Here is a 14,260-nt window from a genome sequence, read left to right on the forward strand (position 1 = left end):
CCTGATTGGCTGTCGTCCACCGCTGCGCGCTAGACGCTTCCGGCGGCGGCGTTCGCCCGACGAAAATGTTTGGACAGGCAGATCGGCTGCGGACGGCAAATTTCTTGACGCCGGCCGTCGGACGTTCGCCGCCCGACGAAGTTCTTCGCTCGGACGCCGGTTATTCGCTCCATGTATTCCGGCCTTAACGCGCACCGACAGTGAACGCTTCGGTGGTCTCAGCACTACGACGCCTCGATGCCAGCATTCGAAGGGACGCTGGCATCAAGAAGCACTACCAACGCCACCTAGGTGGCGTTCACCGTACTCAGCACAGCGGAGCGTGGCCTCCGCAATTAGCTCTGAAAATGTTTCTGAAGTTGATCGCGGAGGCTGCAATTACGACGCGCTGTACGCGCTGATTTGACTCGGTGACGATTCAGTTACGTGCTTTGTCTTGCGCGTTGTATTAGTGTGTCAGTTATGTGCTTCGTCTTTCGCGTTGTGCTAGCGTGTGCAGCGTAGTGCAGCTTCCATATGCACGACGGTTGCTCATGGTCATCGACGTTGGTAGTCGTGATGGAGGAGACGTGCCACCAGGCGTCAGCGTGGGTGCATCAACGCCTAAGGGCGCTTTAGCCACAAAACACCAATAGACATTATATATCAATGTGCAATAAACATTACACTACTTCTGTGAAGACACGTTTCACTTTCGTGTTCTATACCGATTCCTATATAAGAGGGATCAATCACATTTTCCTTTTCGCGTCTTACTTTTTGAGTAGGAAAAGCACAAGCAACTATGCTACAACCAGTTCTTTCTATAAGCGAATATATGTTTAATGAAACCGGAGTCGACATACGTACATGTGCATACCTAATGTTGCTCTATACCAACGACATATGACTAGAGAGATTGATAAGAAAAACATTGTTTCTCCTCGTTTGCCTCACGTGTGGTTGTGCTACTGACAGTCATATTGAACGCAAGTTTGCGCTGGCAACTAATGTGTTTTTTTTTTTTTTTGTGACTAAGGGCACTATATGTTATCCAGAACTACCACATCGCAGCAAGGCATATGCATGCAGAAGTTTGATAGAACCTTTATTACAATAAAGCAGTATTGGTAAGCCTTCTTATGAAATAAGCAACAAAGAGAACCTTGAAGACAAACAAAACTACGCATTGAGCTCGTTAGTTCTTTCCTGGCATCATTACTCCCCCAAGTGTGTGCATTTCTGCACGCATGCAAGCAATAAAGGACTGGTTGCCGCTGGTCGCCCATAAGCTTGAGCTGCTGGAGATTCCCATTTCCACATGCAATTTGTGGCTTAGCAACACGAGGCTGATGTTTACCTTTTTTTTTTCATTTGCGCTATAGGGTAACCCAACAATGCAATTCATCTTCGCTTGATCTGCATTTCCAATTGATTAAGCACTTGCTGTTGACGAAAACAAAAATTTAAGCGCAATACTTCCAATACCAAAAGTCTACTTCTTTTTCTTTCCTTCATCTGTTTTCTTTCTATGTTTTCAGTCACAAGCAGCGCCCATGCAAAGTTCTAATCAAATTTAATAATCAAGCCATCAGCTACTGTGCATACTAATCTTTCCTCCGCAATATGGCGGTACTTGATAGAGTACAATTGCAGCGATGGTAGAGTTTTCGGTCAATACAAACAAATTAGCATTGATCTATCTCGCATACGTTTCCGGGCTTCCAAGAAATATTTCGGTAAATGTCATCATATCGACCACAACGTTAAGTGCTGAGGGAGAGGGAAACGCAAAATCGTTCAACAGGGTAAGTTCGTAACAGGGAAAGTTTGTAATGTTCTCGTGCTATTGATGTCTACAAAGGCTACCGCTGTCTTCTTTCTTTATTTTCTGCGATTTGTTTCTTTTTTCCAGTGATCTTTTTTTATTCGAGAAGTTCATCGCTATTCATAAAGTATTTTGAAATTTCAATATTTTATTGTAGCATGCATAGTGTGTTTTCCTTTACTGCCCATTCAATATTCTACTTGTACAATAATGTTTTGTATGCATTACACAATAAAACATTTTTGTTGATGTTGTTAATATAGCGCATTGTTTTTCTTTTATTTCTTTCTTTCCTTCTTTCGTTCTTTCTTTCCTTTCTTTTTCTACAAGGCACATCTGTCTTCTTAGGATTGCTTGCTATGTTGCTTATTAAGCATAATTTATTATTCGTTATTGCTGTATTTGAACACCTATTACATTTTTTTCCTTTTCATTCGTTGTTTGTTTGTTTCTCTTTTACGGGTTGCATTTCTGTCTTTTCATATTCGCACCATTACAGCTTGCAGCACTACTTGCTCTTCTGTATGTACTAATAATCGGAGGTTCCCCTGATAGTTTTTACTTTGGGACTTCCTGATGCTCCACAAGAATATGCATGCCCATTTATGAACATGCTATGAAAAATAATAATGAATTAATAAACTTTTATTTCCCTTTTTGAGTAAAAGTTTATTCATTCATTATTTCTTTCATGGCATAATAAACATTAACTGAAACAATTATACGCGTAGAGTTGACGGTGCACGAATTTTAATTGCCACGTTCCGGTCCTGCGTCGTTTTCTCACACATCAGTTTTCCACTTTCGGTAAACGTGTCCATTTGGCGTTCCGGAATAGTGATGTACCCATCTCTTTGGTACCTTTCCTTCTCCTTTTTTTTTTTTACAAACCACTCTGTTGGCGACGCCAGCTGCAGTAGTGACGGTTGCTTGAACGTCTTCGTTTTGAATCCGCCCAGGTGAAAGGTCCAGAGGCGGTGCGGTTCCCGAACGTGCGCTACGCGGATGGAACGCAGGCTGCCGTGCTGGGACTTCGGTTCCGCGTGGAGGCACGCCACTTCAGCGATAGCGACGGGCTGCGCCTCAAGTGCACGGCCACGCAGTCGCGCGTGGTCGCCCTCAGCTCCGAGGAGACCGTCCAGGGAGCCCACCAGCGGTCATCGGGGTTCCGCTTCGCCTCCGACCGGGCCAATTCTTCACGTGAGTATAGTGCCGTGTATAGGGCCCACGCAGTTTCAGTACGGCCGTGAACTGTTTTTCCCGGCTCTCCCGTCTTAACTTACGTGAATGTCGTAAGACGCCGGAGTACATTCATTTGTACAGGATGCGAAAGTTGCCACGGACCTGACGTTTTCCGTCTCTCCTCAGTGATTGACCCCAAATTCAAATATTGCACGAGTTCTTCCGTCACTAATTATACCGATTGTTATCGCCAAGTCCTTGCTGCTCTGGGGTTAAAATTGTTCTGGCGCTAATTGATCGAAATGGCTGGGATACGTGTGTGTGTTGGCTCCCAAAATTATATTACGCATGTGAACGAAAGAAGAGGGAACGGGTATTCCAGGTCACAATCTCGAGGCCTTTGCAGGCGTGAAGAGTAAATATCATCCCCTCACTCCATACGATATACCTCACATGCCGTATCGAGGAACTGATGCGCACATGCGCTCTAAAGTGTGCCTCTAACAATAACAATTGCTATCACAGCACGCATGGCGCAATACTGCGCCCACTTAGGCGGGCTAGAAGAAATAATTTGAATACAGTTACGTCAAAGTGAAGCAGTTTTCGGTGGTGTAGGGAGGAGGTGGAAGAGAAGCTTGACTGCGTAACACAGGGTGTTTCGTGCTTCCTTTCTTGATTATTTCCGCAGTCACAGTGTGCATCGTTTATAATAAAGAGCGTACGCGTTCTGACTGTGACGTGATCTAGTAGGGTCGAAAAGGATAATCGCAGTCTGCCCCCCTAGCTCCTGCCTCAACCTACAGCGACGTATAGACCATTGGGCTTGCCGAATGACGTCACGGCTCGAAGTTAGCGGGCCCCATACTTCTTAAGGATTGTTCCGTCATCAGACTTGTCTGGATTCTGAACATGAGTTTTGAGATATAGTGCCATCAAAGAGCCCATGAAAGCCACATTCTGAGAACAGATTACATTCGTAGCCATCTGGTGCTCGCTGTTCTAAATACACCTTCTGCTGGTTCTATCTTTTTCGCAGTTAACGGCGGCCGCTTTGCAAGACTCTTCTGCTGGTGGTGGATCCTGAAGACTCTGCGCTCCGTACTCTAGTCTGGTGGCACAGTGGGTAATAGATTGGACTATTACGTACCTAGAGGCGAGCGAAAAATTGAGAATTGCAAAAGCGACAAAGAAGGCGACGATATGGCGTTAGAGCGGCGTGAGAGCAAGACAACGGCGCCGGCTCTCAGATTGGGCCAACAAAACTGCCTGGAGCTGCAAGAAATGCCGGCCCAACGAGAAGTTCACCATCTTAGCGGGATACACAGTGTCCCGAGAGCGAAAAACCGTCATAGTATGTAACAGAAGCTTGTATTGGCTAACGCACTGTCGTTTGACGACCGACTCAAATTCCGCGTACAGTAGGAAGAACGTCGTGAAAGCTACCTTCGCCTGTCTCACATCATTATCAGTGTTCGCAGTGGCTCTGTATTCGAGCCAGAGTCAGAAATCCTGTGCAAACGATGAGTGTCTATACAAGCGAAAGAGTTGCGGTGCAGTTGAAACGAGAACCTGGTTGAAAACTAGAGGGAGACATGACCTAAGATTCACAATTAATATCATATGTATTGCAGACAAGCAAGGTACCGTGTGCGTCACATATACCGTAATTCTGGGCTTCGAGTACTCCGTGGCACAGGTGTAGTTTAGGATCTCTCATGGCTTCGCTTTTATCTTGTTAGGAAGTTTGCCTTCCTTTTTAAGATTAATCCATGCTTTTGACGAACAAGAAACAGCGCACTCTAAAACGGAGATAAAGGCAGAGGCGAATCCACAGCGCCGCTGTAGTGTCGTCCCTGCCTCTGTTCCCGTTTTTGTGTGTGCGTTGTGTTTAGTTCGTCAGGAATGCACCAGCAAACCCAACTTTCCCTTCTACTGAAATTTTATATTTCACCTCAGGAGTGCAGTTTTCAGCCGAATGCCGTTCAAGTGAGGAATTCGCGTATACATGGCCCTCCCGGCTCGACCACTGGCTCGTTCGCGCTCAAGTTAACTTCGTACTGAAAGTGGCATTCCGTGAAGAATTTCAGTTATTATCATGCTTGGATATAGTATTCGCCTGTTTCGTTCTGAACTACACCAATTGAGTGTCGTCTGGGGTGGTTCAGTGCAGAAAAAAGTATGTCGACGAAAAAAAATTTTAGCGCCGTCTATTGCTGTCACAACAAAACACGACGCATGCTGTATTTGTTGAAGCAGTGAAAGACGGCACCACCGTTGATTTGCTATAAAATTATAAGACTTTTGTTCGACATCAGCGCACACGGGGAGTGCTAGGGTTTATTTTGGATAACACTGGCAATGGGGCACTGCATCTGAAGGTAATATTACACAACATGCATCGCAAAATGCCAACTTTCTAATAAACGTGAGTTCCAAAGGTTGAGCAGTTTATCGGGAAGAGGGGCTTGTATCTAGATTTAGTATTTACGGAATATTTTAAGGAAAGAATTGTGAAACCTTACCTCAAGTTTTTCGCTCCTCCTTATCTCTCGACATCCACGCACAGTTGCTTTCTTTTTGTACGATTCCATCTTCCATCAGCTCTTTATTTCTTATCGCGAACTGCACCAGGCTGCAATTAGCAAGCAACAAAGCTCTCAAAATGAGAGAGAGAGAGAGACACAACATTGTCGGTGTTTACAACGCGGCACTTACAAGCTGTGAAGTGTCGCTCTGAGCAAGTATAGCATAAAGTCCCTATATAAGAAAAGTACCGCCATCCTTTGATAAACGCCGCTTCTCTCTCTCCCTTATCTCCGATTGGACGATGATAGCGCGCGCTTTTCACTTCTTTATATTTTCTTTTTTTCCGCCTCAGAGCCATGTTGAAAGTCCTCTGCGCAGCCGCAGTCGCCGGCGGCGGCGGCGGCGCGCGCCCGGCCTGAAAGCTTCAACGTGGACTTTCTAGGTGCGCCACCGTCGACTTGGCTTTCGCAAGCAAAAAGTAAAGAAAAAAGCAAGCTCTTTAGGAGAGGAGGTGGCGGAGGAAAGAGTAGATGGCGGTACTTTTCTTATATAAGGACTTTAGTATAGCACGGTTCCTGAGTTGTGTTAACACGTAAGTTAAAGCTTGAAGAATATATGATATAAGTCTTGTTCACTTGATTGGTCTTCCAGATACACCGACCATTGGCTATCGGGGCCGTACTATGGCTGACCAGTTTTCTTATTGATGTGATACAAAGTCCTCAGGCAATGAAGTAGTGTGGGCGTCCCCTGTACATAGAAGGACATATGTGTGTCGTGTATCCCTTTTTTTTTTTTCGTCTCGTTGTTCAGTTCTAATTCACCCTTATCCCCTAACCCCCTGGCGTTGGTCGCGCAAATCTAGCTGCTGCTAGGATTCAACCTGCATGTGCTCCAAGGTGCCGGCATTTCTTTTGAAATTTCTCGGAAGAAATTTTGCGCAAAACTTACTCGGACAGGCGAAGGTATCTTTCGCGGGTCACTTGAACGTCTCTAATGCATTGTAAACAACGGTGAACGCTTATCTCTGTTTATCGCGCACGAGGAACGTGCATCACAGTGCTTCGGAAATACGACGGTGAGACTGGCCACGTTATCAGCGTCGTCTGCTTCGTGACCAAGGAACTCAAGCTGAACTCGTCGAAATAGTTCAAGCCAAGAGGGGAGAGCCAAGAGGGCATAATGCTCCATCCGACCACCGAGATACGCTCTGAATGCGACGGCAATCGTGAGTGACCGGTGCCTCTTCGTGTTGGTGTCGTGCGCGTGATGACGTCGTTCGGCGGCTGCGCAGAACACGCGGCCGCTGCAGGTGGGGTGAGAAGAACGCAAGTCGAGCCACCCTTATCTCTGGACGCATCTCACGGGGCAGTGTTGCGCGCGTGATCGGATGATAAGCGATGGTTTCTTCTTGTACCTTTTCGTTATTTTTTTTTTATTTTGCGGTTATTGTGTAACACTGTCTTAGGTGTCTTTCGACCGCAGTTATTGTTGTAGATCCTCTGGTGACATCATCACTTGAACACAAATATTGAACTTTGCTCCAGCCCCTCGTATTCAGTAAGAGTATCGACTCTCTATCGAAATGTAAGCCACTTGAGTGGTATTAAAGTGCGACTCAAGGATAGTATGTGAATAACGATTCTAAAAACGACAATTACGTCATTGTTTCCCTACTAAGGAAGAAAGAAATATGACACCAAGTGCCCTAGAATGGGGCTTGCCCTCATGCGATCGTTAAGCTAGAAGCTTGCTATTATAAAAATTCCATTTTGGCTGTTACGCTGTGTCAAGTGAACTTCAAGCTAGAAGCAATGCAGGATATAATTTTTTCTGTGTGAGTGCAAAAACCTCTGGTTCGTCATTTCATAGATTTTACACCAGTTGCTTAGAAGTAATTCGTGGTGAGAAACACTGTGCCAGCCTTCAAAAAACAGTCGTTTCCTTGTGGTCAGCATAAGAACGCTCATATATATATATATATATATATATATATATATATATATATATATATATATATGCATTTGCGAAGAGTATTTGCGTCTGCTGATACCATGATTTCTTAGGGCAGATATCTGTAGTCAACCGCATTGAATAGTAAGCATCATTGCGAATGTGGCTGCTTGCGTCAAAACGTGACATATCAGGTGCTTAATTTAAGGTTTAAGGCACGTTTCACATTACAAGTCAACGGGGGAATAAAGAAGCCACAATATATAAAAATGTAACATGCGCTCTTAGTTACTCGTTGTTGGTTAGCTTATTTTCATGACTCTTTATTGGCCGTTACCGAGTCAAAAATGTCAGGCAACGTTATGAAACCACAGCACTATATTTTTATGGTTTATATATTTCTACGAGATGAGCCATGAAGAAATTACAAAATATTGCATAAGAGCAAACGCAACATAATTTGAGTTGCTGGCCGAATTTTTACGCGATGCACTCGCCGTAAGTATAGTACAACGTCCCGTGTGCTTATAAAATGCATGTGCCTCTCATTTACCATCGTGTTACCTCAAAGCCACGTTGCATTCTGTGTAGTTATGGGACGACCACCGCAAACAGCAGTGACCGTAACCGACACATCGAACATGTCGGTTCGATCATTCCTACGCTGCTCAAGTCCCCCACAAGTGTCTATGAGTTTGTCGCAAATGATGAAAAGCCTAACCAGTAACTATTCAGCGCCGGTTCTCTAGTTCCGCAGTTAGTGGAAACTAAAGACATTTGCTCTGCCCCGTGACGAACTTCTCGCGTGGTCGACGACATGGCCTTCTCTAACCCGCACCTGTGGCTCGCTGCTCGGTGGACGCGGCAGTCTCGAACGGACATTGCGGGCTGCTGCGTCGCCAGTCGCACCGCGCCTGGACGAAGGAGCTGCTCAACACCAGCGGGGACAACAAGCGAGGACACTCAAAGGACAGCTAACCATGTGGTCCACCTTCCTGGTCCTTGTGTACTGCGTGGAACTCGCACCGTGTCTCCTTCCTTTCCCTCGTCCGTAACTTTTGTGCACACAGACGTTCGCGCGCAGTTCTACTCCTCCCTCCACGCATACCGAGTGCGTGGGCTGAACAGTGGGAAGAATAAACACACACACACACACACAGACGCGCACGCCTGTTTCGATTTCGAGATTTTAACTCTCTGTGTAGTGACATGTTTCCGGCTCGCAACTCCCAGTGGATATTTTCTTCCCTTTCTTTTTTTCTTCGCGCGACAAAAAAAAAAGTGCTGCTGCTGTTGCTGATGCTTGTATTGCTGTAAATATATATATACATAAGCTATATATATATTATTAAAAATTACAAACTTCAAGTGCAGTGTTTTGTCTTCATTTCTTCGTTGTGTGGTTGCGCGAAGCCGTGTATGAGTCGTTTTCTTGCGACCAACTCTGCCGGGTTGCCACTTGTGCACACGTTTTAGACATGCTTGAAATTTGGCTGCGTGCACAAGAGGTTTGTGCCGGCATTGCCTTCATTAAGAGCTTAATGGTCTCCCGATGCGCCGAACAGGGGTTTCGAATAGACGAAGGTTGCATCACTCGTCCCTGCTGAGAGAATGTATAAGCTGCAAGCAGTATTTGAATCAAAAGAATGAGGCAGATGTGCAATGATCACCAGAGATGCTGCAATTAAAATAAGCAATTGTGTTTTATTCATGTTTCCCACTGCATAGCTGTGGATTGTTGATGAGAGAGATAGGGAGAAAGATGAGAGGTAATTGAGCAAAATAGAAAGGCGCACAGGGTGGACCGGCAACGTGAACTGTCACTGTACTTTAGAATTACTTCAAAAGATGCCCTAAAGAGCTGCCTTAAGATTTACCTTTCAGAGGTGCCTTAAAATTTAGTTTAATGTTTGCGTGCAGAATGCTTTTCCTGCTCTTAATATCAGTTGCGTAAATTTTTATCTTATGTTGTTCGCATAACGACGTATTTAAGACAACGCCGCTGTTGTAGCTCAACAGATCACGCTATCGTATCGAAGCATCGCTGAGCCGCATGCTTGGTTCCTTATGAATCAATGAATTAATCCTATCTTAATAATCACTTGCTAAGAAACGCAAGTTGTGCTGTGCTAGAACAAACCCACCATCATTCTACTCCTAAGCGTTCGCTTGGCCGTTTGAGCTACAAAGGTGCTCGGCTCATCGGATCACTATACCAAGTGTTCATTTTTAAGTTCTACGGAATTTTTAAAAATCGCCTGTGACAGGTGGCGTAATTCTTATCGTTGAGCTGGGTTATTCGAAAAGGCGGACATTAGTATCACGAGAAACTGAAACACATGTTCAATTAATTATCAAAAATTGAGTAATAAACTTCTTAGCTAATTACTTTACGACACATATTGCAATTTACGAATTGTAGCCAGTGAGCTTGCAAGACGCATCCACTTGAAATGAATTTCCAGGATGACACCAGTTTATTATTTCCTAAAGTTTAGAACGAAATACATGGGCGTTCCAGTTACTTTTGTGCTTCAATGTATAAACCAGCATTTTGGCAAAAAAAAAATTAAGTGGAACACCAGTGCATTTTTACGGCGAGTTTGATGGCTCATATCTCCAAACTGGTGACATTCTGGAAATTCATTCTAAGTAGATACGCCTGACAAGCTCACCGGCTATAATTCGTAAATTGCAATATATATCCTAAAGTAATTAACGAAAAAGTTAATTAGTGAATTCTTGTTAATTAGTTGAATATTTGTTTCGATTTCTCGAGCTACTAATGTCCACCTCATTGAGTAACCCAGCTCAATGATAAGAATTAAGCTACTTGCCACGGGCAATTTCTAAAAATTCCGTAAAACTTAAATATAAACACCCTGCATGCATTACAGAAGGTACTACACGGAAGAACGTGCCAAGCTCACGTGCGCAGAGAGCAGCCATGGTGATTTCAGCGTTTGTTTTCTTTATTGACGAATCTGTGCATTGAAGCAAAAGCTGCGGGTCATTTCATGCAACCAGAAATGAAAACTGTCTGTCTGTCAGAGAAAGGCTGAGCACGCTGTCCCATCTTCCACCGCCACTGTCGTGATGCGTGACGTGGACCACGTGTGGGTGATCACGTGCGGTGACCGATTTCCTGTACCTCTCACCGCAAGCACAAAGCTTGTGAGACTTAGTATGCCGGCCTCCCGCAAAGCAGTTCGGGTGTGCTGCGCTTGGTACCGGATAACCCATGCTATGTTTAGCCCAAAGTCGGTGGAAATAAACACAATGCTACGCTGACAAACTCTAGTGATATCGACTTGTTTAGTTCCGCGATGCCTTCTTTAATGTACGTAGATATGGCAAACCTAGCCTAACCCAAACACTAATTCAAGTTAACGCGACCTTTGTCGGTAAGCGCTGGCAGGCACACTGTAGAAAGCTCCGGTGATTTGTGCTATGACCAAAAAAAAAAAAAGATTGCAAATTCAGCACGTATGTCATCCAAAATGTGTTCAACATGTTATTTCTTTATTGAATGACTCAGTGATGATCGTTAGCACGAGCAATTATAGGTTAGGGCTATTTGGAACGACAAGATGAATTGTGCTGATGGTAGAGCCACTGGTATAGCCACCTCGATGGAATAGACGGTATAGCTGCTGGCTGGGCAAGCCAAAGCATCTTCAGAGAAAACTGGATAGCACAGGCCACAAGAGCGAAAGAAAATTAAGCTATCCAAACAGCCCTTCTTTCACTGCCCTTTGTTGTTTACGCTGTTTTTGACTGTAGATGCAGCGCGAAGAAATCAATACGGACAGTAGTAGACGTACACAGCGCTGTTCTGTTTTCGTTGAAATGATAGTGATTGGTTTCCGTGAGAACAGAGATCTGATGGCTGTGCTGTGTCATGGCATGTTGTCAGCACGTGTCACTGTTCACTAACTGTGCTCTTGAGCAAAGTGTGGTTAAAATTTGTACGTACAGCACCACTTCTTGGCCGGTGCAATATAAATATTCTGGGGTCTGACGTGCCAAAGCCACCATTTGATTATGAGGCACGCCGTAGTGGGGGACTCCGTATTAATTTTGAAGACCTGGGTATCTTTAACGTGCCCCAAATGCACGGGAGACAGGCGTTCTTGCATTTCGCCCCCATCGAAATGCGGCCGCTGCGGCCGGGATTTGATCCCGCGACCACGTGCTCAGCAGCACAACAGCATAGCCACTAAGCCACCACGGCGGGTGGCAGTGCACTATAAACTTTACTATACTGTTAAACTACTGCCCAAACACAAATTCTCAAACTGGTGTTATACTAAAAATAACAGTTTGCCCGAAGCTATAGAATATATACTGCACGTATATGGGATCACCTACAAAATGCGTTAATTGACGTTTTAGAATCAGTCCAAAACCAATCTAAAGATCGTCCCTTCAACTTCCTGGCTTGGCAATACAAAAAAAAAAGATCTCGTCCGTCGCTTTTTCAGAATATTTTCTTCCGCAATGGAACCCGTCGTCGTTAATGCGTTTAAAAATCATTGTATTAGTCGTTCCATGTCGACTCCCCCCCTCGCCCCCCCCCCCCCCCCCCATAATGTTGACCTTCATTTCCCGTTGCACTAACCTTTTCTTATACTGTTGTCCCCGAAGTCCCCCCCCCCCCCCCTCCCAGCAGAGATTGAAGTAAAATCAAGAAGTCATTCAAGACCCACTTTTTCATTTAGATGCGCTTTTTTTTCTGTGTTTGGCGTTCTTTGATCGCAGTTGCCCTTACGCCAAAAAAAAATCTACTACTAACTAATTGGATGGACTTTACATATTCGTTTATTTTTCTTTACTCTTACTCTTACTTACTTTTTCTTACTCTTACTTTTCTTACTCTTACTCTTACTTTACTCTTACTGGTTTTGGCATGTAAAACCCCATAATTAATTTTCTTTACTCTTACAGCGATTATGCACATGCCCCATCTGTAACGCTTTCCTCGCCTTGAACGTATTTTAATAAACAACTTGAATGAATGAACTTTGACGCTACGCACTGAAGATTGCCTCTTCGAAAAGTATTCTGGCATGACCCATCTCACGATGAGTGTTGATCTCAATGCGATTAGAATTCAAGCAATGTAGCGGCGTACCTTATCGCCACGGCCGAAACGCGCCATGTCTGAGCCGTGTACTGTAGCCGCGCTCCTCTTACTCCTTTCCGGACACGCTACGCCATCTAGCAGCGCCGCCGCGAACTCCACGCGAAAAACCCCCTCCTTTTGCGTGGCCTCCGAGATCGCACCGGTGGCACGGCTTGCTGCAGCCGGGCTCCTCTCTCGCGCTTCCCTCTGGACACAGTGCGCCATCTAGTGGCGCGCCTTCGAAGTCCGCACGTGACTTCCAAGATCCGTGGCGTACCTGTGTGTGCTGACACGTTGTATCATTCCTTCGTTTACGGCGGGCAATCGTAGCGCAGCGCTAAGTCGTCAGGCTACTCTGCTTGAGGAATCCATGTGGCGTGCGCTCAGTTCCCGTGCTGCACAAGATAAATTTTAAACGATTTTGGCATTGGAAGCGGCGTAGAGAGGCTAGGTAGACGCAAATTTGGTCAAGTTGACTAAGAATGATATTCGCATTAAAATTCGTGCGGGATGTACACCGCTACCATGAGCGGTGTACATCCATTTGGCCCTATTCTTACACAATGGCCGCTTAATAAGGGCGCACGAGGCTCTCGGGTCCCTGCAGTCGTCCGCCTTTAGAGCTTATGCTGGCAGAGTTTTCAGCGCTGTTTCGATCAAACACATGTTCCTGCACGTTGAAACGTCTCGATTTTGATTGTGACGCCAACCGCTATGATGTAATTTTGAACGGTGAACGTTCGCGTGAACTGGAATCCCTTCATCCGCAAAGCCCTTTTTGTCTACATTTTGATAATTTATCCGGTTCTCTAGCTTCGCACCGTTTGTACCCAGTTTTCTGACTTTATCTGTCTTTAAGACGAGCATCTTTAAAATCATTACAGATGCTAATTTTTCTCATCAACGGCATTATTTGCAGGTAAAACAGAACATGTCGCGACTCGAAAAGAGTACTCAACTGAACACACGGCTGATACACACGCAGTTAGCAAGACTATAACCGGTCACAGGTACGGTACAGCGCTGGTTTGAAAGCAAGAAAGTGGGCTTTAGTTAATTCATTATGCTTTTGTCTTAAAGCGAGTACATAGGCGCGGTGTGATGACACAAGCACAATACAGGTGCCCCTTACCCTCAGATTCAGTGAACGAAATGAACGAAAAGATTGTCATAAGTGTGTGCGTCCGTGCGTGCGTGCGTGGTTCGGTAACGGTAAAGCAGTACCTATCGCATGTGGCTTCAACGCATTCAAAATGACCCAGGGGCTTATTTCGTTGTCGATAATGTAGCCTTTGAAGTGACCAATAACACACGGGTGCCAATTCTGTGCCCAGTCCGCGGCCAAAAAAAAAAAATCTATGTTATCATGAACCGAATGCAACAGACCGCAGGAACAGTCGTCAATCGAAGCAGGAGAAATGATTGCTTCGCCTGAAAACAATTCCGCACTGAAAGCAAACGCAAAAATCAACACAAAACGCAAGCGGTCATTGGTTCGTCTGCGCCCATAAGCGAAGGCCATGTGAAGCGATCATTAAACTTGGACACTTTATGCACAGCGTTTTCCCAGTCAGTGCACTTGTACGAAATAATGCGTATGCCACAAGCTATGTGTATTTTAAGCGACTATGCCACAGAAGCTATTACGTTTTTTTTTCTGTTAT

General features: G+C 45.0%; 1 protein-coding gene across 1 annotated transcript in view; it reads left to right on the top strand.

Moving 5' to 3' along the window:
* The window catches only part of LOC119442802 (uncharacterized), a 294,064-nt gene extending 291,007 nt beyond the window's left edge, over positions 1 to 3,057 (top strand). Inside the window, exon 7 of the mRNA XM_037707828.2 lies at positions 2,767 to 3,057. Within this exon, the coding sequence (XP_037563756.2) occupies positions 2,767 to 3,057 (291 nt within the window). The remainder of the gene's footprint in view (positions 1 to 2,766) is intronic.
* Positions 3,058 to 14,260: the final 11,203 nt, after the last annotated feature.

This window comes from Dermacentor silvarum, chromosome 2, assembly GCF_013339745.2.
Source record: "Dermacentor silvarum isolate Dsil-2018 chromosome 2, BIME_Dsil_1.4, whole genome shotgun sequence".
Taxonomy (NCBI): Eukaryota; Metazoa; Arthropoda; class Arachnida; order Ixodida; family Ixodidae; genus Dermacentor; species Dermacentor silvarum.